This window comes from Globicephala melas, chromosome 1 (genome assembly GCF_963455315.2).
Source record: "Globicephala melas chromosome 1, mGloMel1.2, whole genome shotgun sequence".
In the NCBI taxonomy this organism is placed as follows: domain Eukaryota; kingdom Metazoa; phylum Chordata; class Mammalia; order Artiodactyla; family Delphinidae; genus Globicephala; species Globicephala melas.
The window spans coordinates 181,533,299-181,560,953 of NC_083314.1; the positions used below are offsets into that span (position 1 = coordinate 181,533,299).

The window sequence follows — 27,655 nt, forward strand, 5'->3', positions numbered from 1 at the left end:
TTTGTCAGGTGTACATCAACACGATTCATGTGGGAAATTATAGGAATATCTTTTTGTTTGTTATATATGTCCGCATATGTCCCCATATGCTAAGTCCCCCTTTAACTGTGGCTTATCTATGTGTGTGTGACATAAACTTGTTATTCAGTTTAAGAAGACAAGGACAGCAGAGGTTACCTAGTGACCCTGTCTCCCTATCTTATGAGGCCAAGAAGTACGAATTTTCCCAGGGCTACCCCTGTACTCAGTTTTGGCCTCGCCACTGCAAATACAGGAATCCATTGTCTGAAAATTTCATTGTTCATCCGTAATGTAATCCCCGATAGAAATTGTCTTATTGAGTTTTGACTCCCTGGTTAGCAGTTGAGAGGGAATTTTGTTTTCATGCACCTTTTTGGTCCTACCATTAATAGACAAGACATCATTAAGAAACAGTGATTTTGAAAATTATTTCTGATCATTGGAGCCTGTGTGTCAGCACATTTTAGTAGCATCATCTTTCTGGGGATTTGCATATAACCAGTCATTTGCACATCTTGGTTGTAAACATTGTAAAAAGTCATCTGCCCTCCCAGAGTTCCACCTTCTTGCTTCACCATCAGATTCCAGATGATTTAAATCCTCTTGCACAGACCCAGATGCTGATGCAATCTCTTGAAAACAGTCTTTTGGATTGAGTGCCACCGGTTTGGAAAATGAGCTTGTAACAACCTTGATTCTAGGGCCTAACAGCAGTAAGCACCTTAATCAAATGGATATGGTTTGCTTGTTTCTTTCATCTATTTTTATCTATTTTATTCATTATGCTAGTTCTGAGTAGACCCCTGTGTAGTTCCAGGTGATGTCCATTTGCAAATGCCAATCAGTACATGATAAGTAGCCACTTGTATTAGTCAGAGTTCTCCAGAGAAACAGACCCAATAGGAGAGATAGATATATGTATATATACTATAGGAGTTGTCTCATGAGGTTTTGGAGGTCGAAAGTCCCTTAGTATATGTATAACTTGCTGTCTGCAAGCTGGAGAAGCAGGAAGCATGTGGTATAATTAAATTCATGTTGAAGGCCTGAGAACCAGGGGGGCTGCTGGTGTTAAGTCACAGAGTCTGAAGGCACAAGAAGAGGAGCTCTGATGGCTGATGGCAGGGAAAAATGGATGTCGAGCTCCAGAAGAGAGAAGAAATTTGCTCTTCCTTCTTCATTTTGTTCCTTTTGGGCCCCCAAGATATTGGGTCATGCTCGCCCACATTGGGGAGGGCAGATCTCTTTACTCAGTCTACTGAGTCAAAGTCTGACCTCTCCCAGAAACACCCACGTGGGCACACACAGAAATAACGTTTTACCAGCTAGCTGTCTGGGCATCCCTTAGCACAGTCAAGTTGACACATAAAGTTAACCATCACACCACTAAACAAGTTTCTGTGCTGGAAGCTCAAGTGTTGTGGCTCCCATAAGGGAGATGTGCTACAGTCATAGTTCTTTCACAGATCAGTTCAGTCACCATTGGGCAGTGCACATACCTGAGGAAGGTGGAAGAAAAGGGCATTTTAGGACAAAACAAATGTGGATACTTTGTTTAGTCGATGTCAGTAAGAAGTATACTTGCCCTTACTATACCCTCTCAAATAAAAGGAAACAAAATGTTTAGTTAATGTCTCAGTATATTAGGGAGATTTGTACATGATAGTGTGATTATTTGTAGGAGATACTCAGAGCCCTTTCTTCTTTGAGAACAAGACTCTGCAGTCAGTGTTGCAGCCTTTCGCTTAACCTCCTGGTACCCGTGTGAGAGCAGAACTCTGAGATGGGTGGACCTTGATGGCCTGAGCCCTGATGGCACTTATGTATTCCTATAACTCTTTGATGGCCTTTTGAGCTGTAATGGCTATAAAGCTATTTAGATATAAATATATAGATATAGAAAATGTTACACGGTTAGTGTCTTATGTTAGGAGTAGCGTAGTGGTTTGAAATAATATTACAAGATATTTCCTGCCTGATTTCATCTTAGTCCTCATGTTCATCCACATAGTTGAGTAATGACGATCTTCTGACGGGTACAGAAAGCTTATCTTTATATTTATTTTTTAAATTTATCTATGTATCTATCTATGTATTTATGTCTGCATTGGGTCTTCATTGCTGCGCGCGGGCTTTCTTTAGTTGCGGTGAGCAGGGTCTACTCTTCGTTGTGGTGTGCGAGCTTCTTACTGCAGTGGCTTCTCTTGTTGTGGAGCACGGACTCTAGGCAGGCGGGCTCAGTAGTTGTGGCTCGCGGGCTCTAGAGTGCAGGCTCAGTAGTTGTGGTACACGGGCTTAGTTGCTCCGTGGCATGTGGGATCTTCCCAGACCAGGGCTTGAGCCCGTGTCCCCTGCATTGGCGGGCGGATTCTTAACCACTGTGCCACCAGGGAAGTGCCGAAAGCTTATCTTTAGATTGATTCCCCTGTGCATATGCCTGGAGTTATACTTGGCCTTTGAAGACTGGTGATCTTAGACCCTACTGTCTGTCCCTAATCCCCTCCCCCAGAGTCAGGAATGGTTGAAGCCACTAAGACTGTGTCCCCAAGGTCTTTTTGAGGGTGATCTTCCCAACAGGCATCACCCTGTTGGTGGAGGTAGACTCAGCAGGGTTGAAATACAACTTCAAAACAGCCGTGCAGCACCCTGGAAGGGTAACTCTTCACCTTATTTTCACCATTTTGTTTCTCCAAAGGGAATCTTCTTAAGCCATATACAAATGTTAGCTATTTCTATTTCCCAAATTTGTGGAAAAACCTGACTGGCCATTTTGGCTTTATAAAACAAGAATTTTGGTCTGATCTCACCTGACTCTGAATCTAGATCTTCCATTATTTGAAATGTGCGCTCCCAAGAACTAAGCAGTTAAGAATGTGAAGGAAGTTCTGTGTTACCTCTAGCAGATTATTTTGACTTTGCAAAATTGTTCATGTGATGATATCCACCTTCATATCCTAGTTGGGTTGTCTTTGGCCCTGATCCTTCTGTCACATTTAATAACAGTGGGGGGACTAGAATGACCTGTTTGGAGGGCTTTGGGAGCCCTGATAATCTGGCAAGGCCTGGTAGGTGATTGATAGAGCAGAGAAGGTCCTTCTTCTGAAATGCAGGTTGAGTATACAATTACTGTTGTTCTCATTCTGGTTGGGAATAAAGACCATTGAAAAGGTGATCTCTGCACTTGTCTACTTGGTCATTAATGAACTCCTATCCTCACCACCACCACCTCCGCACCCCTGCACTTCTTTTATTTTTTTATATTGTGTAAAAATGTTTCCCCAGAGGAAGATAATTAAGACTGGTCCTAGGAAGGACACAGATTGGCTATTTAAAATCAATGAAAGTACCATATTAATAATCATGAAAGATCTCTGGGAAGGGAAATTGACTTCTCGGCCTTGGATCTTGTGTATTTGTACTTGGGGTAGTTGAGGTGTGCGCTCTTGACGGAGTGAACCGGTGTCCCTCAGCAGCAGCCTCCTGTTTTCCTTTCTGGTCTCTGTTGCCTCCCTTTCCCTCTAGTCTGCCTTTCTCAGTTATCTTATTTCTCAATGTTTAATTTCAGTTTTGACTTTTTAATTCATTAATTCTCAACCTATTGCCTGACATGCAAATATCTGGAAATCCTCCCTATTCTGCTGCTGAACACCTACCATTAAGCTGTCTTTTCTAAACCCAGGTGGTGATGGGATTTGTCCTCTGTTAAACTCTTTATTTCCCTAAATTTACATTCATTCCTTATTTCAAGAAATCTGGGCCAGGGATATGGACAAATCCATAATTCAACCCAGAATCAGCTCCTCTCCTTTTTTGCACAGGGCCTGTGAAACCTTACTGTAAGCAGATTGGTTTGGTGGTTTTCTCTTAATGCTGGTGCATCTTACCACCTGGACGCAGTCAGATCAATCTCTCTCTCCTTAAAGAAAAAATGGTGGGAAATATTTACTTCCCAGTGGGCTCTTCTCTGTGTTCAGAAATATACCCCAGGATGCCTTCACATGGGAAGCTTTTCACCGCTTCCTTCTTCATTCAGCATTGTGTTTAAAATGTGTCATTTATAACCACTTTGACCATTATGCAGTTGTCCAATTATATCACTAGTCAATAATGAGGCATATTTGTTAGAAATACTTGACATGCTTCTTGAATTGTTGCAAAAGTGAAGAAACTTTCCCTCTAATTTGCTACTGGATTTACTTTTGTATTGCTATTATGAGCATAATTTTGGATCTGAGAAAAGCAGAATTTATAACCAGCCTCTTGATACAGCTTAACTCCTCTCTTCATCTGTAAAACAGTGATAGTACTATCCAGCATTTATTGAGAGCCAGTCCACTCTACTTAATATTCATTTATTTAATCCTCATGACCTAACGAGGTATATATAGACTATTATTTTTCCTCATTTTATATATGAGAAAATTGAGGCTTGGTGAGGTAATTGGCCCCAAACCCAGATGGTTTGGGTTGAATCAGATGATCTCTAAGTTCATGTCTGCGTTTAATTTTCTGTGATTTTGAGCAGAATTCTTAGCCTAGTGAAAAGTGTAAAGAAGATGAAGATTTCCCATGATTGACGGCTGAGGGAGCGAGTACCGGGAGAGGGGGTGCCCTCTGCTCCCTTGTGCTGTTCCTTAGCGCGTAGTAGGCAGCTTCCGTGGAAGATGACGTTTTAGTTCCTGAAACTCCTTAGGATGGTAATGTGAGCTAATGCCATTGTGTGATACAGAGAAAACATAAGGGTGCTCTCCCAATCCTATTTTATCTACTTGGTTAAGTCTGGGGAAGAAATCTAAACATAGGCATGTAAGATGGAACCAAACCATAGAAATCATCTTGTTCTGTCCCTCACTTTGTCAGACGGCTGGGTGACTTCACTAAGGTCACCCCCAGCTAACTAGTGATTGTGGACAGTACCAAAATCCTAGATTACCTGATTTTAAGCTAGTGCCTCTGAAACAACACGGTGCCTCCCTTTATAGACGTTTGATCTTTACCTAAATTCCTGGCCTATTTGGGAAGATTGTGTCCATTAGAGCTACTTACATTCGTTCAGAACTTTTGTTTACATTGAGCCTGCCTGCCTTTGCCATGTGTGGGATTCAGAATCTGGAGACTTTTTTTTTTTTTTTAAAGACAATGCCGCCACTCCCTGGTTGTTGGGTAGTATTGCATTAGGAAATCCAGTAGGCTTTCAACTCCCTTTGTAAAGGCTTAGGAGTGGTAAATCTAGGTACAAACAAACTAGAGTGGTAATTTTGTGTGGGTGGAATCATTAAGTGTGCCTGGGTCAGAAGATAACATAGGTATTATACCTCAAAACGTCACCTGAATCACTGGCTTGGTTCTGAAAAATAGACATTGTGTGATTATGGTACCTTTAAAGGTTATTTCTGTTGCCCTTCACATTTTCACACATCTTACGCTTTTTCTGCATCTGTTGAGATGATCACGTGGTTTTCCTCTTTTCTTTTGTTAATGTGGTGTATCACATTGATTGATTTGCGTATGTTGAGCCATCTTTGTGAACTTGGGATGAATCCAGCTCGGTCCTGGTGTATGATCTTTTTTATGTGTTGTTGGATTTGGCTGGCTAATACTTTGTTGAGAATTTCTGCATCTCTATGAGTCAAAGATATTGGCCTGTAATTTTCTTTTTTCATAGTATCTTCGTCCGGTCATTTGGTATTCATACATCTTAGGTGTGTTACAGAAGTACGTAAAAGTATAAATTTTAGAACACTGTTGCTAGGAGTGCTAGCAGATCTGAATTCCTTTGTGCTGTGAGTGTTGAAGCATCCATTAGTAGCTCAGTGACTAGACATCACTGTCATCTCCTGAAAGAAACCATATTCTGGAGAAGATATCACTCCTACAATTCTTAGCAAAGTTCTTGAAGTTTTCCGTGAAACACTGGTTAGTAACCTACTAACAGAAAGCAATAGTCTCTTGAGTTCCTGCTCAGTTACAGATGCTTTTCCATCTTTTCAGTTTTTTCATGAGTCCTTTTAGGTAGGTTTCGATAATCCTGTTTTACAGAAAAGGGTAGACTCAGAGAATCTTAGTAATGTGCTCAGAGTCATGTAACAGGGAGGTGATGGAGTTGGGATTTGAACCATGACCGACTTTCCTGTACTTACCAGCCCAGCCCAGTAGTGCTTGAATTAGAGTTTAGTCTTACCATTCTGGCTTAGCTTTCCTTAAAAAGGAAACTGTCAGACCATTGGGCTTCACCTGGGAGCGTTTTGCACCCGAAGGGGACGTTTGGCGGTATTTGAAGACGTCTTTGGTTGTCACGATGAGGGAGGAGAGTTGCTGGCATTAGTGGTTGAAGGCCAGGGCTGCTGCTGCGCATCTAACAGTGCGCTGGGTAGGCCCCCGCAACAGACTTGCCTGCACCAAATGTCAGTAGTTTTTAGGTTGAGAAGCCCTGTATTGGACAGTGTATTTACTTAACCGGGTTTATCCCTGAGTACTGCCAAACAGGCCCTGCCCCTCCCCTGGTGTGTCTCCTTCTTTCCCTGATGAGTGCGCTCTTTATCATCCTGCCTCAGGAAGATACTGGAGCCCTTTAGCTGCTCTCCCTCGGCCTGGCCTGGGGTTTTGCACCTCAGTGCCTGTGGCTTTGGTCAGCAGTGCAGATAGAAGACCCCATTTGTCCCAGAGAGTTAAAAAACCACTAAAGGCCAAACTCCAGCTAGGATTCAGGTTCCCCTCACCATCATGCAGAATGTTTTCCTGTGCTGCATGCAGATGGACCACTTGCATGTGTCTTATATATGTCTTGAACTTTCTCTATCTTTGTGTATTTCTCAGGTCTCCTCCTTTGCCTAGAAAAAATTTCATTGAAATATTTCCCATTTTTTCCCAGGTCAGATGTTCCTTCCTCCATAATCCCTTGCCGGAAGTAATTGCTCTGTCTGTAAACCCCTATACTATATATAAAGTGTATTCTTTTTATGCAGCGTACTGATTTGTCCTCTTTTTCCCACCCTCAGTATAAACAGTGTAGAATATAAAAGTGAAAAATTGATAAAAACTAAGAAGTACCCATTTTGTAGGATTATTCTTTGTATGCAGTCTCTTTTATTCAAACCAGTAATGATGCCCTATATTTGACACAGTTCATTGCAGAAGTAAGGACCTTAGCGTGTATGGAACTCACTTGGGAATAGCGCTTCTTCACGTCTGAGTTCAGTCAAGACCTTTGGCAGTTGCTTTCTTTCTGGTTCTTTGAATGGCTTACATATTTTAGCAAAAATATTTTTGAGCCTTCCTGGTCTTTTAGTGAAGGCTTTGTGCAACCTCTCATGTAAGCATCAAGCATCTTACTTCATTAGAGAAGGCTCCTTTGACATACTTTAGGATTTGGCCATCTCCCGTATAAACGTGAGGTGTTGCTCGAATTTTAGCTCTCGTGCATTTCTGACCCACTGACTTGTGATGAGAAAGTAGAAGCTGCTAAGAGGAGTGGTATTGCACTCACCTTGGGGAAGTCCCTTACGGCCCTCAGCTGGGTCGGAAAGTATTTTCTGAGGCCCCGGGAAGCCTTAGTGCACTGCCACATTGAGATGCTTCATGACCAGGTACACAGAGATGGTCCCCTCAAGCCCTAGCCCCACAGCCTTCAAATGGAAAGGCAGTATTTGATTCTTTATTCTTCGAATGAACTAGGAACAAAATTAACTTTTAGGGATAAGATGGTTAAGTGTCTCACAAACATTTATGGGACCCTGACCATCATAGAATGCTATTATTCATATCCATGTCCAAGGTGTTCTCTTCTTGGGAAATTCAGAGATAAATGAGACAGGATCCCTGCTCCATGGACTCATAGTACCTTCCTCACCACCCATAGTTTGCTGTGTTAGTTTGCCATAGAGCATAAGTGGCAGTAAAGTAGCAGGGAAAACTCATTGCCCTTAATGGCCTTGACAGTGTGCTGAAACAGTTTCTAAATATCTGCCAACACAACCGAAGCTTCAGATGGAAGGATGTATTCATGTGGTGTACTGAGTAGTTAATGCTAAATAAAAAATATATCGAATGAATTAGTTAATCAAACTGGGGAGATTTATAGATTCAACTTTGGTTTCCTTTGTTTCCTGAAATAAGCAACTTTGAGGGATAGAGTCAGAGAGGTGTTGTGGCTGGGATTTTTCAAAAAATGAAAATTGACCTCATAATTGACTAATGTATTTTTGTGGTCCTGGTAGTAATTGTGTGTCTCCTTCTCTGCCTGTCCACCTGTTTCCGGGGCTTTTGATCATGGGTATGGTATGCACCTGTGGGCACCCGAAATCCTGTTCCTAATGCTGTTAGATTTTCCTTTTCAGAGTAAGAGGGACCACCTACTCATGAACGTCAAATGGTACTACCGTCAATCTGAAGTTCCAGATTCTGTGTATCAGCATTTGGTTCAGGATCGACATAATGAAAATGGTAAATATGTCCTTCTGGTTTGATTCTTACACTTTCTTAGCTTTGGGCAAAGTTCTTTGTAAAAACATTCATTAAATGGAGATAACCACTATGAAAAGTTTTCACTGAAAAAGCTTTTTATCAATAGACATTACTGGAATGTTCTTTTTTTTTGCTGAGTTCTTTCACTATTTCTGCCTTAAAAGAGAAACAACCTGATCATGTGCTAGTAGCATCTTTCCCTTAAACTAGGAGTAGTGATAGATCTTCTTGGGAAATAAAAGTAGCTTCATCTTTTTATTCCTTTTTCTCACCTAATGCTGAACTAATGACACTGAAAACCCTATAGAATTGTATTTTGTTTCTTTTTAATGATCTGTATTGTTGAACTTCAGGGTTGTGAACTTCAGTTTTCAAAGCAAAGCTTTCCTGAATATTTTGAAATTTAGCTTGAGTATTGACTTTTAGAACAATAGGAAGGTAGTTCAGAGCATCTTTTAATTTTTTCTTCCTCTGGCATTGTAGTTTCTACCCAATAACTTTATTGACACATGAGATATGTACATAAAGTGTATATTATGTTTGTTCAGATGTCTAATAGCTTCTTTTTATTGATTTTTTTTTGAGGTGCTAGGCCTCATTCTAGCTGATTCACATTTGTTACCCATTAATTATATGAGTTCGGGGGTTGTCACTCCCCACTTCCAGAACAGGAAATCGAGGCTTAGAGATGCTAAAGGAGTTGCCAAGGCTATTTGTCTTCTGAGTGGAGACCCCGGGGCAGTGATCCAGCTCTCTCTGGCCCAGATGACTGTGCTTGTCTCACTCCTTCACACTGCCTTTGGTGACAGGTTTTGAGTCAACAAACCAGTAGTCAAAAACAGTTTTCTTTCTTTCTTTCTTTTTCTTTTTTGTTTTAATTAATAAAGTTCACATTAGAAGTCAGGCCTATGAATGCAGTAATGTGAAAACAGTTTTGAAGAATAATGTTCTTTTACATTTTACCAGTTTTTTCATTTTTTGAAACTATTAAATTTCTGTTAAAACAGTTAAATGATGGTTCTTTATTAAAAATAATAACTTGGTTATTCTTTTCAACTTGAAACAGTGTGATTTCACTCCATCCTGAATATTTAGCAATAAAATACCAGATGCACAGGATCACTGAAAATTTTAGTAGTTTACAAGTTGCTAAAATGTGATAGTTGTTTTCTTTTTCCTTCTTTTTTCATTTTCTGCTGAATACATTTCAGCAAACTGTGGGGACTTAATAAAGGGCAGAAACACATCCCACAGGACGCTTGCTCCTGTTATTCCTGCTGTATGTTATTCCTCTTCTCTGTTTTGCTGACAGGCCTGGTTATTTACTGTGCTTTTTATAGTGGGAAGTGATCCTGAAAGAAAAATTTTGTGAAATTTTCCTAATCCTTTCTGGAAACTCAATTATAATATCCTCCTAATTAACTTTTTTTGTGTGTGTGTGTGTGACAGACTCTGGAAGAGAACTTGTCATAACAGACCCAGTTATCAAGAACCGAGAGCTCTTCATTTCTGACTACGTTGACACTTACCACGCTGCTGCCCTTAGGTAAGCGCCAGAGATGTGTGGTCCTTCTGTGAAGGAGAAGTCATAGGCCACTGTAGGTAGAGAGTCTAAGCTGCCTGGATCTCATCTGGTAATCGTAATATCAATCACACTGCCCCTGTGGTCTCAGCAAGCTGACACTCTGGTGTTAACTTTGTGGCTTGTTGGGGTCTCAGAGGTTGCCTCTGTCTTCACTAACCTGTGTGAGAGGGAAAAACCACTTTTTTCTTTTAAAACCTCTCTAGAGTTTTGTATTTTATTTCCTTGAAAATTCGTTGCTAAAGTATTTAGGGTGGGGTGTTATACAGATTATTTCCTGAAGATTCAGTCACTGCCAAGATAGATTTAAAAAAATGGATGAAACAAATACGGCAGCATGTAATTGTAGGAGAATCTAGGCAGAGTTCATAGGAATTTTCATTGCCCTGTATACTTTTAAATTTCTGTGTGTATGAAGAGTTTACTACTAAAAAGCTTGGGAGTAGGGAAAACATACAGAAGATTTTATTCTGAGGTAACATTGCTGCTAGCCTTAATGTCTTAGGTAATAATGCCAAAAAGTGACCGTGAGCCTCTGCTTCACACCCTCTGGTAGTTTCTGTCCCTTTCAAGAAAAAGATAACCTATTTACTCTGGTATATTTTGTTTATGAGGGGAAGAATTGGGACTTCTTAGGTGGTAAAGGAAGTAAGGACAAGTGATTTTATTATACCTTTTTCCCCACTGAAAATAACAAAATGGTGAAAGAACCACTTTCTCTGTTAAAGAACATGGTTTAAAAAAAAGTCATAGGGGGACTTCCCTGGTGGCGCAGTGGTTAAGAATCCGCCTGCCAATGCAGGGGACACTGGTTCGATACCTGGTCCCGGAAGATCCCACATGCCATGCAGCAACTAAGCCTGTGCACGCACCACAACTACTGAGCCTGCTCTCTAGAACCCGCGAGCCACAGCTCCTGAGCCCGTGTGCCACAACTTCTGAAGCCTGCATGCCTTAGAGCCCTGCTCCGCAACAAGAGAAGCCACCACATTGAGAAGCCCGTGCACTGCAAGGAAGAGTAGCCCCCGCTCGCCACAACTAGAGAAAGCCTATGTGCAGCAACGTAGACCCAACGCAGCGGCGGGTGGGGGGGGGGGAGTCATAGGGATTTGCTGGCTTTTAGCTTAACTACAATGAGATACAGTAATTTCTCTATTATATTGCTCAGATGGTATTCAGTAAAACCATCTGGAGTCTCTTGTGCAAAGCTACATAGCTAAAGCCAGTTATTTGAAGGCAAATTAGTAGCAACTTTTAATATAGGGCAGGTTTTGGCAAACTTTTTAGGCCAGATAATTTTTCACGGTCTCTGTTGCAACTATTCAGCTCAGCCCTTGTAGTACAAAAGCCACAAGCAACATGTAAATAAATGAGGTGGCAGTGCGCCAATGGAACTTTACTTGAGGACACTGAAATTTGAATTTCATTTAATTTCCACACGTCAGGAGATATGACTCTTCTTTTGATTTATTTTTTAGCCATTTAAAAATGGAAAAACCATTCTTAGTTCTCAGGCTGTACAAGAGCAGGTGGCGGGCCAGATTTGGCTTGTTGCAGACTGCAGTCTGCCAGGCCCCGCTGTAAGGGAGGGCGTGTATGTGGTTAGATTTGGCTTCCTACAGGACTTCAGATACATTTAGAGAATTCATGCGGTGTTTTATAAACTTCTAACAAAATTCCCCCAAGCTTTTCGTGTCTTCTTGGCGGTGGCTTTCCAATCTTAAACTTGCATGCTCAACAAAGCAAGTTAACGGAAGGTTGGATAGATTGATGGAACCATTAAATTATTAGCTAAGACAATTGACTTGGTCCTGGGATTATTTCTTATCCGCTTTGCATGCTCCCCCGCCCCCCATCTTATTTCATTGATTGAGATGAATGATTTTTAAGCAATTTAGAGTTGAAGTTAAGTAAATACGTGAGATATGCAACTCTGGTCATTCAACAGATTTTGATATATTTGCTTAAAGTGAATATATTTGAATATTGATCAGAGACTGTTTCGGTTTGTAGAGTCATTTTATACTATAGCATTTTTAGAATGGGTTGTCCCAGGTAATTCTAGCTGGACCCGGATGAATTTACTTTCGCTAGGTTTACAGTCAGGTGTCTTCTGTAACTGTACAGGTTACTGTCTCTTCACTGACCACCAAAGAGCTGGAGTGCTAAAGTGGTGATCTTCCTTTCCCGTGTATGTGACCAGAACCCTTATTGATTAGTTTTTTTCTCCTGTGGTATTTTCTTTAAAGTGGTCATACAGTGATTTTATAAAGCTGTCATCTTAAATTTGACTTTGTTGGCTTCAAATAGAGCATCTCTTCTGTGACTTGACAGTTGGGTTTTTTTCAAAGACACCAGATGAATGTGACCACATGGTTACTGGTGGTCTGGCCTAGTAGCTGCTCAGTAATCCTTATGGGTGTGTTGACGTTTGCTTGCATCTGGGGCTCATCTGGGGGGTTCTTGCTGTTGCTTAGTAATCTCGCCTGGTTCTCAGAGTGCTCACTGTAAGATCATCTCTGATAAAAGCAGAGTTGAGTAGCCGTGCCCCCCGGAATCTCTATTTATTCCTTTCCTCTTCACTAAAGCAAGATTACTTTAATTTTAAAGTATGGGGGTGGGGGTTAGGCTTTCATTTTTCTTCCCACTTTTTCCTTCACCATTTATCCAAGAAAGAATTTTTTTCTTTCTCCACAGATATAAAGTCGTACTGCCAAAAATAAGTTCAGTTTTGAAAGAGGACAAATAAAATAGGCCGTAGGCACATGAAAGAGGATCAAATGAATGTACTGAAAAAAACATGGAGGACAAAAAAGAAAGAAGAAGACAGTGTTAGTGCTTAGCACCATTCCTCTCAGAGATCAAAGTGCTCAGCGGTGTGGATTCTGTCAGCTCACAGCACTCCGAGGGGCTCTTGCCATTCCATTCACTCAGGAGGAGACCGGTGTATAACTTTCTCTTTCAAGCCGGTGCTAGGGTTGGGCTATAAAGGAAGAGAGAGCTTTGTCCTTTAGGCATCATGAATCAAAAGGAAAACAGAACTCCTCGGCAGCCTCTCTGTGTAAATTGAGACTGTAGCATTTCCCTACCCAAACCAAATTTATTCCGAGAAGAGATGGTGGCATCTTCACGGTTGTAGATGTCTGTGTTGAGGGTCCAGCATTACTGCTCTGCTGCTGTTTTTGAATTCTTGCTTCGGCTGCCCCTCATTCCTGCCTTTCAAGCTAAGCTTCTACAGCTGTTTATTTTCTTTTCTTCGTTACGTTTATCAGTAACCATATAGTAATACTGTGTTAGTATCTTGAGTGGAGTATTTTTGAGTTGTCCTTGTTCCCAGGTTAAGTATTTTTGGCTGACGCTGGTATAAAAGAAAAAGCTCCAGATTGAAATTGGAAGACTTCAGTTTGAATCCTGGCTTTACCACATAGTTTTGTGACCAAGGTCAAGTTTGTTAACCTTTGTGCCACCTTTTTAACAAATTTATTTAAAGTCACATGATTAAGTGACAGAACCCAGAACTGGTTTTATATCCAGTAAGGTACAGAGCATGAAAAAGCCTCTTGCAGAGAGAGTATCTCACACTCAGTAGTATGAGTAGTGCTCATGAATCTGAATTGGTTTCTTAAAAGCATAAAAGGAAAAAAAGGAAAAGTGAAATTCAATATAATTCTGTATTAAGTTATTGGTGGTACAGTGACGTAGCATCCACTTATTTTATTTCTCTGTGGCCTCTAGGGTGGATTGTTTGGATACTCAGCACTTGAGGCATGGGGAGGAGTGTTCAGCTCGGAGCCATTTGTAGATGCTCTGAGAATGAGCAGATTAGTGTGTAGCTTGCAATTTGTTTGCCATGATAGTATTTTTACCCTAAGGATAATACTTTATTGATGATCGAAGGATCAAGAGCGATTGCTTTGTGATTGGACTCTGAACATGTGGCCTGGACAACACTTTTGGGCTTACTGTGCAGCTGTAACAGTGAGTTCTCAAGCATTGACTGTGCAGGGCAGACAGGAGATCCTAACGCTTCCGTCGGCTTGAGGGCTACTTTCCAGCCTTCTGATTATCTGCTTCCTATTGGGGGAAAAAATACCCAAGGTAGGTTACAGGTTACAAGGTATCATTTCACCTAGGAATTCATATTAATAGGAGTATGTTCTAGAGTGAATTTACCAGAAGCCCAGGGCCAAGAAATCCTAAACTAGGTCTTTAGGGCTTCTAATTGCCCTTTTTCCATTCCAAATCAATTTATCTCCTTCCTTTGTTACGGGAAGCTAGCGTCACATATGTGTAGTGATTGAAACAGATTAATTACGTCTTGGTACAATTCCCCAACCATTCCTCAGAACTTAACAAAGTTCCTTTAGTTTCTGCAAGTTCCCTAAGGGGTTTCGTGAAGTCTCAGAGCTCTTAGTTTTGCAACTTAAGATTCATTTCCTGGCTTTAGTCTACAGTTCCTTTTATATGTGAAATAACTCTGGCCTACGGCATTTTTATTGTTTTGTCTGTACATGCTTAGTACTTCATTAGACACCATAACTTGTCAGTCCCTTATTTCTTTATTCATTCATCATTTAACACATTATTGAGCTGCTCATCCTAGGGGAAGGGCTGTGGAGGTGCTGGGAGCACCTAACTGAGTAACACGCTCTCTCTGCCCTTGAATACGTCATAGTCTTTTAAAAATTCTTCTGTTCGGAGCTACTTTTGGGCACATAGAAAAGTTGTAGGTACTGAGTTTCCATGTATCCATCTCCCAGTCTTCATTTGTGTGAGCATCTTATGTAACTTCGGTACAGTTGTCAGGAACAAGAAATAGCATTAGAACAATACCATTGAACTAAAGACCCTATTTGAATTTCACGGATACCTTACTTTGTTACAGCTGCTGGAAGCAAAAGACCATAGCCTGGGTGGCTTATAAACACAGAAATTTCTTTCTCAGAGTTCTGGGGGCTAGAAGTCCGAGATCAGGGTGCCAGAGTTCTGGTGTGCAGACCGCTGGCTTCTCCCTGTGTCCTCACGTGGCCCAGAGCAGAACCACGAGATTCGTTGTACCCCTCCCCTTTTCTTTACTGGTAACTTCTTTCTTCAACAGTGAAAAACTCAGTTCTTATTGTTTAAAAAAAAAATATATACATATATATATATATATATATTTTTTATTTTTTACGGTATGCGGGCCTCTCACTGTTGTGGCCTCTCCCGTTGCGGAGCACAGGCTCTGGACGCGCAGGCTCAGTGGCCATGGATTACGGGCCCAGCCGCTCCGCGGCATGTGGGATCTTCCCGGACCGGGGCACGAACCTGTGTCCCCTGCATCGGCAGGCGGACTCTCAACCACTGCGCCACCAGGGAAGCCCTAAAATATATTTTCATTTGCTTATTTTTATCCAATTCTATGGTACACATAACTTAGTTTCAGAATTTGTAACCCATGTGCCTGTGAGAAGCACGTTTACTGACTACATTTTTGTCTTTAGTCTTATGTATAGTATATAGGCAAGAGCCTGTTTTCTACAGTTGCTCAGGTCAGTTCTGTTTTTCGTTTTTCGTAGCTCCTTAGGTGTGGTTGTGTTACTCATTTGTAATATAGCTGGGTTCATTCTTTAGACTTTGCATTCTATTTTTGGTTCCTCTTGGTTGATTTGGACTGTCTGTTTATTTTCTGGGTAAGGAAGGGTTTGTGAACTATTGCTGTGGCTCACAGGGTCAGAGCTATAAGAAGATACAGTCTTCAGCCCCCCTACCTGCTATAGATGACTGATGCTTTTACTTCTTAATTTATCCTTCTTGCATTTTCTTTTCACAAATGAGCAAATACATGTCTATTTTCTTATACCTTCTTCTTTCTTATGTGAGGGGTAGCATACTATAGATAGTCTTTTGTGCTTTGCTTTTTTTCACTTAGTGGTATGTTCTGGAAGTTGCTCCTCAGAGCTCATTCTCCTTCATAGCTGTGTAGTACTCTGTTTTGTGGGTGTACTGTGGTTTCTTCACCTGCTGTCTTGTGTATATGCATGTAGGTTGTCAATGAGTGAGTTTGAGCATATTTTTGTCTATATTTTTGTGAATTGTCTGTTCATGTCTTTTCTGTTGGGTTGTTGTCTTTTTGTCTCTCACTTTTTAAAAGTTCTTAATATGCCTGTTGCAAGTATTCCCTCAGGACTTTGAGTCATAGTTAGAAAGCCTTGCCCTACGCCACTTTTTAAAGATAAATTCTACCCAGCTGCCCCAGTACCATTTACCGTCTTTACCTCAGTGGTTTGAGATGCCACCTTTGTCATATATTACTTTCCATATGTATTCTGGACTTGATATTCTATTTCCTATTGTCTAGATATGTGCTAGCACTACACTCTTAATTATAGAGGCTTTATAGTATGTTTTAATGTCTGATAGGGCTAGCTCCCCCCCTTTTTAGTTATTTGATTTTTCCACATGAATATTAGTAGAACTTGTTTTATTCCATAAAATAGCTAGCTGGTGTTTGTATTAGGATTGCCTTGAATTTATAGATCAAGTTTGGAGAAATGCTATGTTGAGTTTTCCTATCCAGGTGTTTTCCCATTTGTTTGTATTTACTTTTGTGTCTTTGAGGAGTGTTTAAGAATTTTCCTCAAACATTTAAGAAAATTAAATTTAAAAGTGGAGAGGCAGAGGGGCTTCAGTGGAAGTAATGTTGTATATTGTTATACTTAGAGCAGTCGCTAGAAAACTATGTGGAGTGATAACACTCGGAATACCATAAATAAATCAAGATGAAATCCTAAAAAAATGTTCAGATAACCCACAGGAGGGCGAGAGAAACAAGAACTAGAAATAGAAAAGAAACTTAAAAAAGAAAAGGTACTATGCCTGTCATTAATCAAATGGCTTACAATAGACACGATGCTGACCTGTCTCAAAATCTTCTTTCCCCTTATTTCCGGGTAAGAGTGACAGTAATAGCTGTAAACAGACAAGCTACTGTAAGCAGTCTTTGTGAGCTTGTGTACCTCTTCACGAGTTTCTTTGAGGTTCGCATATGTCTGGGGGTGTATGAAGACTCGCTCAATTATGGGTACAGTTTAAGGGAATGAATTTCTGGGCCACAGTTTCCATTTGTATTTCTCTGCTTGCCTGAGGAGGTTCTCTCCTCTTTTTCATCCCCTTCAGATGGCCTTCTCCCACCAGGCACAGGACTCTAGATGGTGCAGTGCCCAGGGCGTAACTGGGGGGCGTCACAGCAAAGCACTACTTGAACAAGTCTTTTCCAGGGAGCCCTTGTTACTGCTGAATAAAAGGACCCTAAGACATGGTGCTTCCCTGTCTTTAGTCTTATTTCTGGTAACAGTGAAGATATGGGGAATGCAGAACCTGAGGAAGCTGGGAAAGCAGCTGTTTCAGCAAGGTGGACATGATTGCAGTTTTCTCTTAACGGTCTCTCTGCCTCCATTTCACAAACTGTCAAATAATATACTGTTTTGAGCAAGAGCATGGTGAAAAGAGAGCCCTGGAGAAAGACACTGAGTGCTTAAAATGGTACACATGTACACACTTTTACTTTAAAGTGTAAGCACTACTCTTCAGCAAGAGGCGATTATGAAGAATATTTCAGAACGGATGGCAGCCAGTCAGAACCAGCCACGGTCAGCCTCCCGGCCCCTGTCAGCCCTGTCTTCCACTCTGCTTTGCTACTGCGGGCCCCTTACCCGGCAGGGATAGACACTTCCAAGAGCCACAGCTATATGCTAGTTAGTGACTGGTGTTTTATTTTCTCCCAATGCTTTTTTTTTTTTTTTTTAATATACAGAAAAATTCAGATTTTAAGTTTACATTTCCATAAATTTTGGCAAATTTGTTTGACACTAAACAAGGCATGGGATATTCTTATCATCCCAGAAAGTTCCCTTCAGCTCCTGTTCTCTCTAAACTTCCCACCCAGAAACAACCACTATTCTGATTTCTCCTACCATAAATTCCTTTTTGCTGTTCTAGAACTTCATATAAATGGAATCATACAGTATGTAGTTTTTTTGTGTCTGGCTTCTTTTACTCAACATTTAATTTTTGAGATTTTTTCTTGATGGGTTATGTATCAGTAGCTCTTTTCTATATGTTGTTGTGTAGTAATCTCATTGTAAATTATACAATACTTTGTTTACCCGTTTCTTTGTTGATGGACATTTGGTTTGTATTTAGGCTAGTATGAATAAAGCAGTTATGAACAACAACAAAAGCACAGTGAAGGAAATAATAATGATAGAAGCAGAAATTAATGGGGAAAAACATTAGATCTAATTAATCAAATGCTTTAAGAAATTCTAGTATTTTATTCAAAAATACCTTATGGGGCTTCCCTGGTGGCGCAGTGGTTGAGAGTCCGCCTGCCAATGCAGGGGACACGGGTTCGTGTCCCGGTTTGGGAAGATCCCACATACCGCGGAGCGGCTGGGCTCGTGAGCCATGGCCGCTGAGCCTGCGCGTCCGGAGCCTGTGCTCCGCAGCGGGAGAGGCCACAACAGTGAGAGGCCCGCGTAACGCAAAAAAAAAAAAAAACCTTATGGCCAACTGGGATTTATTCCAGGCATGCAAGGTAGGTTTACTATTCAAGACTGTTAACATCTAATAGCATGTTAATAAGTCTAAGGAAGAAACCTGTCTCCTAAGCGATGATTATGATACGGTTATTCTAAAGCTATTTAATGGGAACACCTGGGAGGCTTTTCCACTAAGGTCAGGAACAAGGTGAGGATGTCCTTTATTTCCACTACTTGCCACATTTTTATTGTATTAGAGGTGCAACTTAGAGGCCTAAGAAAGGGTAAAGAAAAAGTGAAACTATGTGTATTTGCAAATAAAGTTAGCATGTTGGGAAGACCTCAGAGAATCAGTGATTAAGCTCTATCAAATGCTAAAAAATTTTGTTGAGTAGCAGGATATAAAATTAACATACAAAGATCAATACCCTTCACATAACCAAACGGGAAGCAAATAGAGGACACAGTGGTAGATAAAATCCCGTTTATTACAGCTTCATAGTAGTTTATCATACGATAGCCTTCTCTTCCTACTGCTTTGGATTTTCCCTAAGCCAGTTGTGTTGCCCTTCCCTGGGAACATTTTGGCAGTGTTTTTGATGGTCACAATGATGTGTGTGGGTGCTCTGCGGTAGAGGCCAGGGATGCTGCTAAATACAGGATAGCTGCCAACAACGAAGGATTGATGTCTAAAATGCCAGTAGTGCTGAGACTGGGAAACCTTGTCTTAAACATAACTGATTTCCAATGCTTGTGTTTAGAATTGTGGGTTAGAGGAGTTTCTATGTGTTTAATTAATTAATTATTCAAGTTTAAGGATAAACTTAAATTTGAGTAATAACCAAGAATAATAAAGGAAGAATTGCTTTCCTTTAGTAATGGACAATGATGAAGTAATTGATTTTGCACAGCGCAGAGCAGTGTACAACGTTTCATAGACTTCTCATTTGATCTTCGTAATATTTTTATGAGATAGGTATAATAGATGTACTTATCTCTGGTTAACTGATAAAGGGACTTACTTATTTCTTCTAGGCTTCAGGGATGAATCATTTCTGATAGATGGGTGATTAGTTGCAGAGCGAGTGCATTGTTCATCTAAAAAGTTGTCTTACCTGCCTATCCTTTTCCAGGAGCTCATTTTAGTTCCAGTTAAATACTAGGAGGATAGGTCCTGGGCCTGGAGAGTTGATACCTAGTCCATTTTTTCCTTTAATTGTATCGTGTTACCTACAAATCAGTGCTTCCAACAGAACTTGCCACGATGATGGAAATGTTATATAAATCTGTGCTGTTTGAGATGGTAGCCACTGGCTACATGTGGCTATTTAAATATACGTTAATTGAGATTAAATAAAATTTAAAATTCATTTCTCTTCACTTATACCAGCCATATTTTAAGTGCTCAATAACCCTCCATTATCTTCTAATCAGTAGTATCCAAAGGAACTTGAAGAAATCAGTAGTATTTTTGTTTAATTTTTAAAATGGAGATTGTCTCAGCTCATCTTATCTTCTGCCCAGTACTGAGGCTTTGGTCGCAGATTACTTAAGCCCTGTGGGAAAGGAGGATTTTTAATTGCTTTTTAATTTGTTAGGAAGTAAATGAATGTCCATCCCCATGTTGATATCCCTCAGTTTCTTTCACTAACACCTTGGCGATTAGCACATGTGTGTGTTGTTGACGTGCCAACTCATGGAGTCCTTCTGGGAATGGAATGCCTGCTCACGCAGTGGGAGGTCACATCCCTGGAAGCATCTTGCAGGTTCTGTTGATGTGCCTTTGATCCTCCAATTCCATCTACTCTAATCATAGCCTTTGGCTTCCAGTTGATGTTAAAGTTGCTTCCTGTAACTGCTGAGGGAGTTGAAATTCTGAAAACCTCCCTGCCTTCTTTGGAACCCTGGAATTTCTCTCAGCACTCCTGTATGTATGTAGGTGTGTGTAGTGGGATGGTGGGTCCTACTGCATGGTATAATGTAAATGACATTTATATTTGGTGCGTGGAAACGCTGCTTAAGGAGTTGTGTAGTATTGTAGAGTTTTCAGCTATATTGTGGTTTAACTTTTGTTAGTAGATGAACCTGGAAACCTTACTGCTCTAGTATTTCCATGGGAAAGCATTTTCCAGCTTAGTCAGTTAATGTTACCTGAAAATTTGGGAAGTGTGTGTTTGTATATTAGAACCCATCTATATATTTAAAATTAAAATTTCTCTAGGTTTTAATTTCCAAGACAGTTTATTTCTTCCACACTCAGAAGAAAAATATTTAACAGTTACACATTCTCCTTTTCGTAAGGTAGCAGGAAGAAAAGGCCCATTTTGCTTTGATGATTTACAGAGACTTTAGATGGATTTTTTTTTTTTTTTTGGTAAAGTAATGTAACTGTGGTTTAAATTTTTGCCCATCATTTCTAGTTTAATATCTTTTCATCACAATCCTGCCCTCAATTTGTCTTTGTGGTTTGATTAATTTTATTCTAAGACTAAAAGGCTGAGATAAAAGCAGTTAAGTTGTAGGTTAAAGCAGTCATGAAACAAAAAAATATAATATTGGACATTTTCTTATTTTGGGGGGTGAACTCCTGTTTTTCTGAACAGATACTTAAACAGTTTTTAGCCATATTCTACATGTTCTTAGAATACCATGGATTTAGTTACATCTTCCCCCACCTCTGCTTTTCTAGTAGTATTATGGTTTGCAAAGCTGTTGAGGACATTACTAACATTTTTTGTTCATTTATTTTCAGAGGGAAGTGCAACATCTCCCATTTTTCTGACATATTTGCTGCTAGAGAGTTTAAAGCCCGAGTGGATTCATTTTTCTACATATTAGGCTACAACCCTGAGACGAGGTAAGTGAGTCACTGGGTCCCACTCCGTGAGAACTTTGGCTTTTTTCACGTGCCTGGGTATGTCTGTGTATACTTCTGGGCATATACTGATAAGATGGAAAAAAAGACACAAAGTCCTGTAGTAAATAAACCTCTTTGGGAGGAGTTGTAGTACTTAATGTCTTTGGTGTCTTTAGCAGCTTATTGTTTGCTTTTTTGTTGTTGTTAAGAAAAGGAAAAGTAAGACAATTTGGGTTTGGAGAGGGCAAGAAAAGACAGGTGTTTAGTTGGTGTGTGTTTTGAACTTATTATGAATTGTACCCTCATGCCCATTCAGTCAAGCCTTCCATACCTTACTGAAAACACCTAGGACATTATGGAAAGTTCGTTGATTAGTAATTTGTTCACTTAATAAAACCCCAGGAGCACTCACTGAAATACCCCTAGTAAGACTGCTGGTATGAGATGGACACATCCAGTTCTCAACTGTCTTGGTAAGATCTATATCACAGGTAGAATTATTATTTTTTAAATGAAAAGCAATAGAGTCAAAATAATTTAACAGAAAGAATTCTTTGTTTATGTCTCTGATAGGCTGTAGTTTTAACTCAGCCCATGGAAGAACTTCTGTAAGAGTATATGTGTTCATATTTATCTTGTATCAATCATGTGACTGTTTTATTAAGGATTTGAAAAAACAGAGAAGGTTATTAGGCGATCAGGTAGTCTGTGCACAGGACAGTCAGGACATAATCTAAAACTATAAGGACTGAGAAAGAAATAAAAGATGCTTGGCTCAAGGAAGTTAGTAGAAAGAAGTACATTAAGTATAATTGGCAGATGGGTACCGCTTGAGTGAAAACCTCTTCATGGAGGATGCTGAGAAATTATATGTAAAATTTAGAATGTTGCTGTTCAGACCGTCAAACTAGGGTCAATAAAAGGCAACATATTCTTTGTTGTGGTTGTAAGAGGCTGCATAAAGCTCTATTGGGACATATACATGTGTCTCTCTCCATATATATACTAGACAACAACTATGCTCACCTTTTTTGCTTACCTTTTTTTCTTTAAAAAACAGTGACTTTGAGCTTTTGTTTTCATTTTCAAAAGTATGCCCTATTCCAATGGCAAAGAAGCTGATCAATGGTAATATTTCAAAAGCATCTTATATTGTGAAATGTTTATATTACATATGCATTTATTAACTGCCTGGACATGTCTTCCTGTTGCCCAAGTGAAGTGTTGGACACTCAGAGTTGGATTTCTGTCTGGATACACAGTAGCCTGTTATTTCAGTGATGCCGTATTTATTTAACTATTTGATAGATGGCTGTCATATTGCACAAGTTAGATTGTTTCAGGGAATTGACCAAATAGCTTTTGAGTTTTAAGTGTTTAGCTCTTGGGTTCATAATAGCCAAGCAGGTTTACTTTTCACTAGTTTTGGTTATACACCTGTTTTTGCTGAATGTTCATTTAAAGTGATATGTAACTTATCTGTGTAAGCTGGAGACTCACACAGGTTCTTGTCGCATTTTTTATTGTATGTTACTGGTAGTCATTCAGAGTGATACTTCCCATCAGTTTTGTTTTAAACTATTGGTTAGGCATGCGATAGAGGAATATATTATTACTTATCTCACCCGAAAAAGCAACACAGAGACATACCTGTAGCAGCGTGTTTACAGGATCTGCATCCTGAAGCACTTCTTTAGTGCTTTGACCTTAGTCCCGTTTGTTCATTTCTGTGGCTCTGTTCCCCGAGTCCAGCTTGTGCTTGGCATAGTGGAAGTGCTTGGGGGTTGTTGGATGAATTGAAGTGAACAAATATTTGAATGTCTGCTTTTAGTGATAAGTCTGTGGCAGGTCTCAACCTTCTCACAGAGTGAGCGTGGAAATTTGCAGTGATGAAGCCAGTGTGGCCCAAGCTCACTGGCTTCGCCATGAGCACTACTTTCTACCTCTGAAGTTTGGGGTTTGGTGCACACTTCCCATAGCTGCCCAGATTATCAACACTGTGTATGTGATTTAACAGAGTATAGAAAACTGTTTCCTCCACCTGGCTTATGCACAGCCCAGTCCTTCGAATGCTTGGGGTGCATGCCCTTGCAGAACTTACCTCTGTTTCTGTCTTTGCTTCAGGTCTGTGAGGGATGGGGCAGTGTGATGAGCTGGTCTCCCTCATTTTAGATGAGTGAGACTAGCATGTAACTGTGGCTGTGTGGTGCTGTGTGCTGACTTGTTTTGCCCTGAGTCATCTGGGGAGGAATGTCGGACCGTTCTAATAATCTCGTGAGATGGCACCTTGATCAGTAAGACCACTGGAAGTTAAAGAATGGTGATTCTGTGACTCCAGACTTTGACGACTGTTCCCCTCCCCTTAAATAACGTGTGAACTCTAACTGAGCAATTAAAACTGAAGTTTAAGATAGAGTTGTTTCTCATAGCAAATTTTCTGATAGTAGTTAAAAGTTGACTTATGTAATTTTCCATAATTTTTTTAGCATCTTAGCTGGCACTGAATGATTGGGGTTTTTTTTCCTCTCACATTTATCACAGATCCTTTTAAAACCCCAATATCTGGCTACCTCCCCCCCACCACCTACTTATTTATTATATTTCTGAATATCGTGCCTTATCAGGGACCTGGTTGTCCAGAACTTTCTGGTTTGGTTGGCGAGCTAGTGGGGAACAGACTTTTATGAATTCTTTGGTCCATTGCCTTTAAAATTTGGAGAGGGTGGATTTCTTGTAGTCGGCATAGAATTACTTCGGTGTTATTAGGTATAAATTTATATTTCATTAATTATTTTTTTCTACTCAGAGTACTGATCATTACTATAAGTAAAGCATCCACAATAATACAGGTTCATAATCTCTTATTTTCAATTCTGAAATCTGAAAGCTCTGAGGATCAAAACATTTTTATGCTAAGTTGGGTGCTGAAATTCATTTGACCCTGAGGTCAAACTTGACCTGAACTGATGTGAGACTTTTTGTATTCTTTATTCAGTTCACTTTGTGTGGATTTGCACAGCTTTTACTACAAAGGTACCGATGTGATAGAATAGGGATTATTGCTCAGACACTGCTGTGGCATTACCCTGGTATATTCCCTGTAGTACCTTCTAAATCCAAAAATTTCTCAATTCTGAAAATCTTCTGGTCCTAAGGATCTTAGCTTAGGGGTTGTAACGCTGTGTTCCTGCTACCCACGACATTTAAGGAGCAAAACTTGGGCAAAAAATGTGGGGGCAGATGTTTCTAGCTTCAGGTAGAATTCAGGCTACGGGGGGCTGGTAGGTGAGAGAGGGCTTGAACCTTTGGTAATTGGGCTTTGCTTTGGGAATTTGTTTTGACGTTTCTGCACTCAGGGAGTGTTCACTGTTGCTCAATAAATAAGATTCACTCCAAATTTACTTCTGCAGTCAGCATACTCTGAACATAATGTCATCATGTTCTCATTTTCTTTGAAGGGTATGATCCAAAATCTAGTGAGAAACTTTAAAGTCAATAAATTTCAGCTCAGAGGTCTTAGTACATAAAGCCAGTAATCCTTATACATGAACTTGACCAACATACTTCGTTGGTCAACAACACCAGCATACTTCGTTGAACTAAAGTAGGTTGGTTCAAAACAATAAATAAATAAGGTAGGTTGGTTCTAGCTTGTAAAAAGAGCTGAGCATAGAGACCGGTTACATCTGTCCTTTTATTCTCCTTGTTGCTTTTTTATTTGTCTAGTACCTCATGGCCATTTAATCTGACTGCTTGATCCTTTTAAGACCAACAGCATGGAAGGATCTCCCCTTTTGGACGCAGGCAGCCTGGGTTCTGATTCTGTGCTCCCACTTCATCTTTGTGTCCATGGGTAAAGGTTGTACTTCCTGGACTGTGTTTTCCTCTTTAATAAAAATGGGGAAACAAAAACAGGGTAGCTTTTGTAAACTGTCATGTTTTTTGTTCCTTTTCGGGAATGGCAAAAATAATTATAAATTTTCTTTTGAAGAAGAGATTGAGAAGTATCTTTTTTTTTTTTTTAAACTCCGTAAACTGTTAAATCCAAAAGCAAAATATGAACTACTTCCCAAGATGTCTTGATTCTACCAGGTAGATCATTAACCATCTGGTTGTTTCTGCTGACATGTGGAGGTCTGAGCACTGGGGATTCTTGCCTCTGCTTGGAATATCAATTATTAAAGTTCCTTGAATATATACGGTTGCTAAAAATGTAGGGTAAATTTCTTCACTGACCATGATGAAACTGACTCAACAATTAAAATAAATACGTGAGTAGTGTTGATGGGAAATAATACATTTCTACAGTCAGGATATTTTATTGAAAATTTGAGAACCAAAATTGAAAAAAAAATTTTATTGAGAAAGAGGTTTGGGCTTTTTATAGCAAACGAGCCTGTCCTCTTTGTAGCGTGGAGGGTTTACTGAGTTTTTGGTTGTCCTTTCCCCATCTTCCCATCCCTCCACCTCTGCAGGTTCGGCCTATTAGCCAGTGCCTTTTTTATTGTGCTTTGACCTTTTCTGAGTCTATACCTTTCATTTCTTAGGAAAGTTCTCCTTACCTTTCTGCCTCAGGCCAGTGAGTTAGGAGGGGAAGGAAGTAATAGTGAATGGAGTCCCAGTAAGGACAAGTTTGCAGAGTGGCTACTTGAGAGGAGGTGCCTTTATTTTTAAATTATTAAGAGTGAATTTTACCAGGAACCAGTCCCTTTGTTTCCCTTTGCTAAATAAGAGTTCCTTGGGTCCCTAATGGGCGCAGTGGTTAAGAATCCGCCTGCTAAGGCAGGGGGACACGGGCTCGAGCCCTGGTCCGGGGAGATCCCACATGCTGCGGAGCAGCTAAGCCCGTGGGCCACAACTACTGAGCCCACGAGCCACAACTACTGAAGCCTGCGTGCCTAGAGCCCATGCTCCACAACAAGAGAAGCCACTGCAGTGAGAAGCCCGCACACTGCAATGAAGAGTAGCTTCCGCTCGCCGCAACTAGAGAAAGCCTGTGTGCAGCAACGAAGACCCAATGTGGCCAAAAAAGTAAAATAGAATGTAGTATTCTGTGTATAGGTGGTCGCGGAGCAATCCCGCGCTCTAATGCTAGTTTTATGTAAGTGTCAGTGGTCTCATCAGAGGCTTGGTCTGCAGCATGAAAAATCTGATTATATTCTTGGTTCTTTGCTTCTTGAACATGAGCCTTCTCTTGTTTAATCAGGTGGAAAACAAGTTGAGGGCTCAGATCTCATCTTCTGTCTTACCCAGGAGAGAATGTCCCTGGTCACCTGTGATCACCTGAATTCACCTGTGCCCTCTCTGCTTTTCTTCTTCTTCCAGGAAGCAGGTTTTTTTTTTTTTTTAAAAGCAATATCGAGGCTTAAGTATTATTATCCTTATATTTAGAAGTAATCATAAACCGAGGCACTTGCAAGAATTTATATATATAATCTCCCCCATTACAGTGGCAATAATGTTACTGATAATAGCTATAGTTAGTGAGCACTGTGCACCTGGCACTGTGCTGAGTGTTTTACTTGTATGATTCATCTTTCTTTACTTCGTTTTGAAACAGTCTTGACCATACAGAACAGTTGCCAGTGCACTAGAAGATCTTTGCTTAACTGAACCATTTGAAAATAAGTTGTCACCATGAGGCTATATCACACTCTAATACTTCGTGTATTTCCTGTGAACAGGGGCATTTTTCTTGCATAACCACAATATAGCCTTCAAAATCAGGAAATTACCAAGTAAATATTATTGCCCTGGAATTCTCAGACCCCACTCAAGTTTTATAACAAAAGGCTATAGCAAAAGGAATCCAGTTCAGCATTATGTATTTGGTTGTCATATGTGTGTTTAGTCTCCTTCAATCTGGAAAAGTTTCTCAGTCTTTCCTTCACTTCATGACATTGGTACTTTGGAAGATTATATAGGCTAATTATTTTGTAGACTGTCCCTCAGTTTGCATTTATGATGTTTTCTTATCATTGCATTTATATCGTCTATCTTTGACAGGGACAGTACAAAAGTCATGTGTTCTTTTTCCTGCATCCGTTAGGTGCTACACAATTCTCGTTTGTCCCACTGCTGGTAATGTTCACGGTGATACATTGAATAAGGTGGTGTCTGCCAGGCTTTGCGATTGTACAATTTCTCTTTTTCCTTTTATAATTTTTTTTTTAAATCGGGTTATAGTTGCTTTACAATGCTGTGTTAGTC

At 40.2% G+C, this 27,655-nt stretch overlaps 1 protein-coding gene across 4 annotated transcripts in view; it reads left to right on the forward strand.

The window, feature by feature from the left end:
• RERE (arginine-glutamic acid dipeptide repeats) overlaps positions 1–27,655 on the forward strand; it is a 429,037-nt gene that overhangs the window by 247,295 nt on the left and 154,087 nt on the right. For all 4 annotated transcript variants that reach the window (XM_060283498.1, XM_030879486.2, XM_060283507.1 and 1 more), the window contains 3 exons: positions 8,358–8,463; positions 9,934–10,030; positions 21,341–21,445. In XM_060283498.1, the coding sequence (XP_060139481.1) occupies positions 8,358–8,463; positions 9,934–10,030; positions 21,341–21,445 (308 nt within the window). The remainder of the gene's footprint in view (positions 1–8,357; positions 8,464–9,933; positions 10,031–21,340; positions 21,446–27,655) is intronic.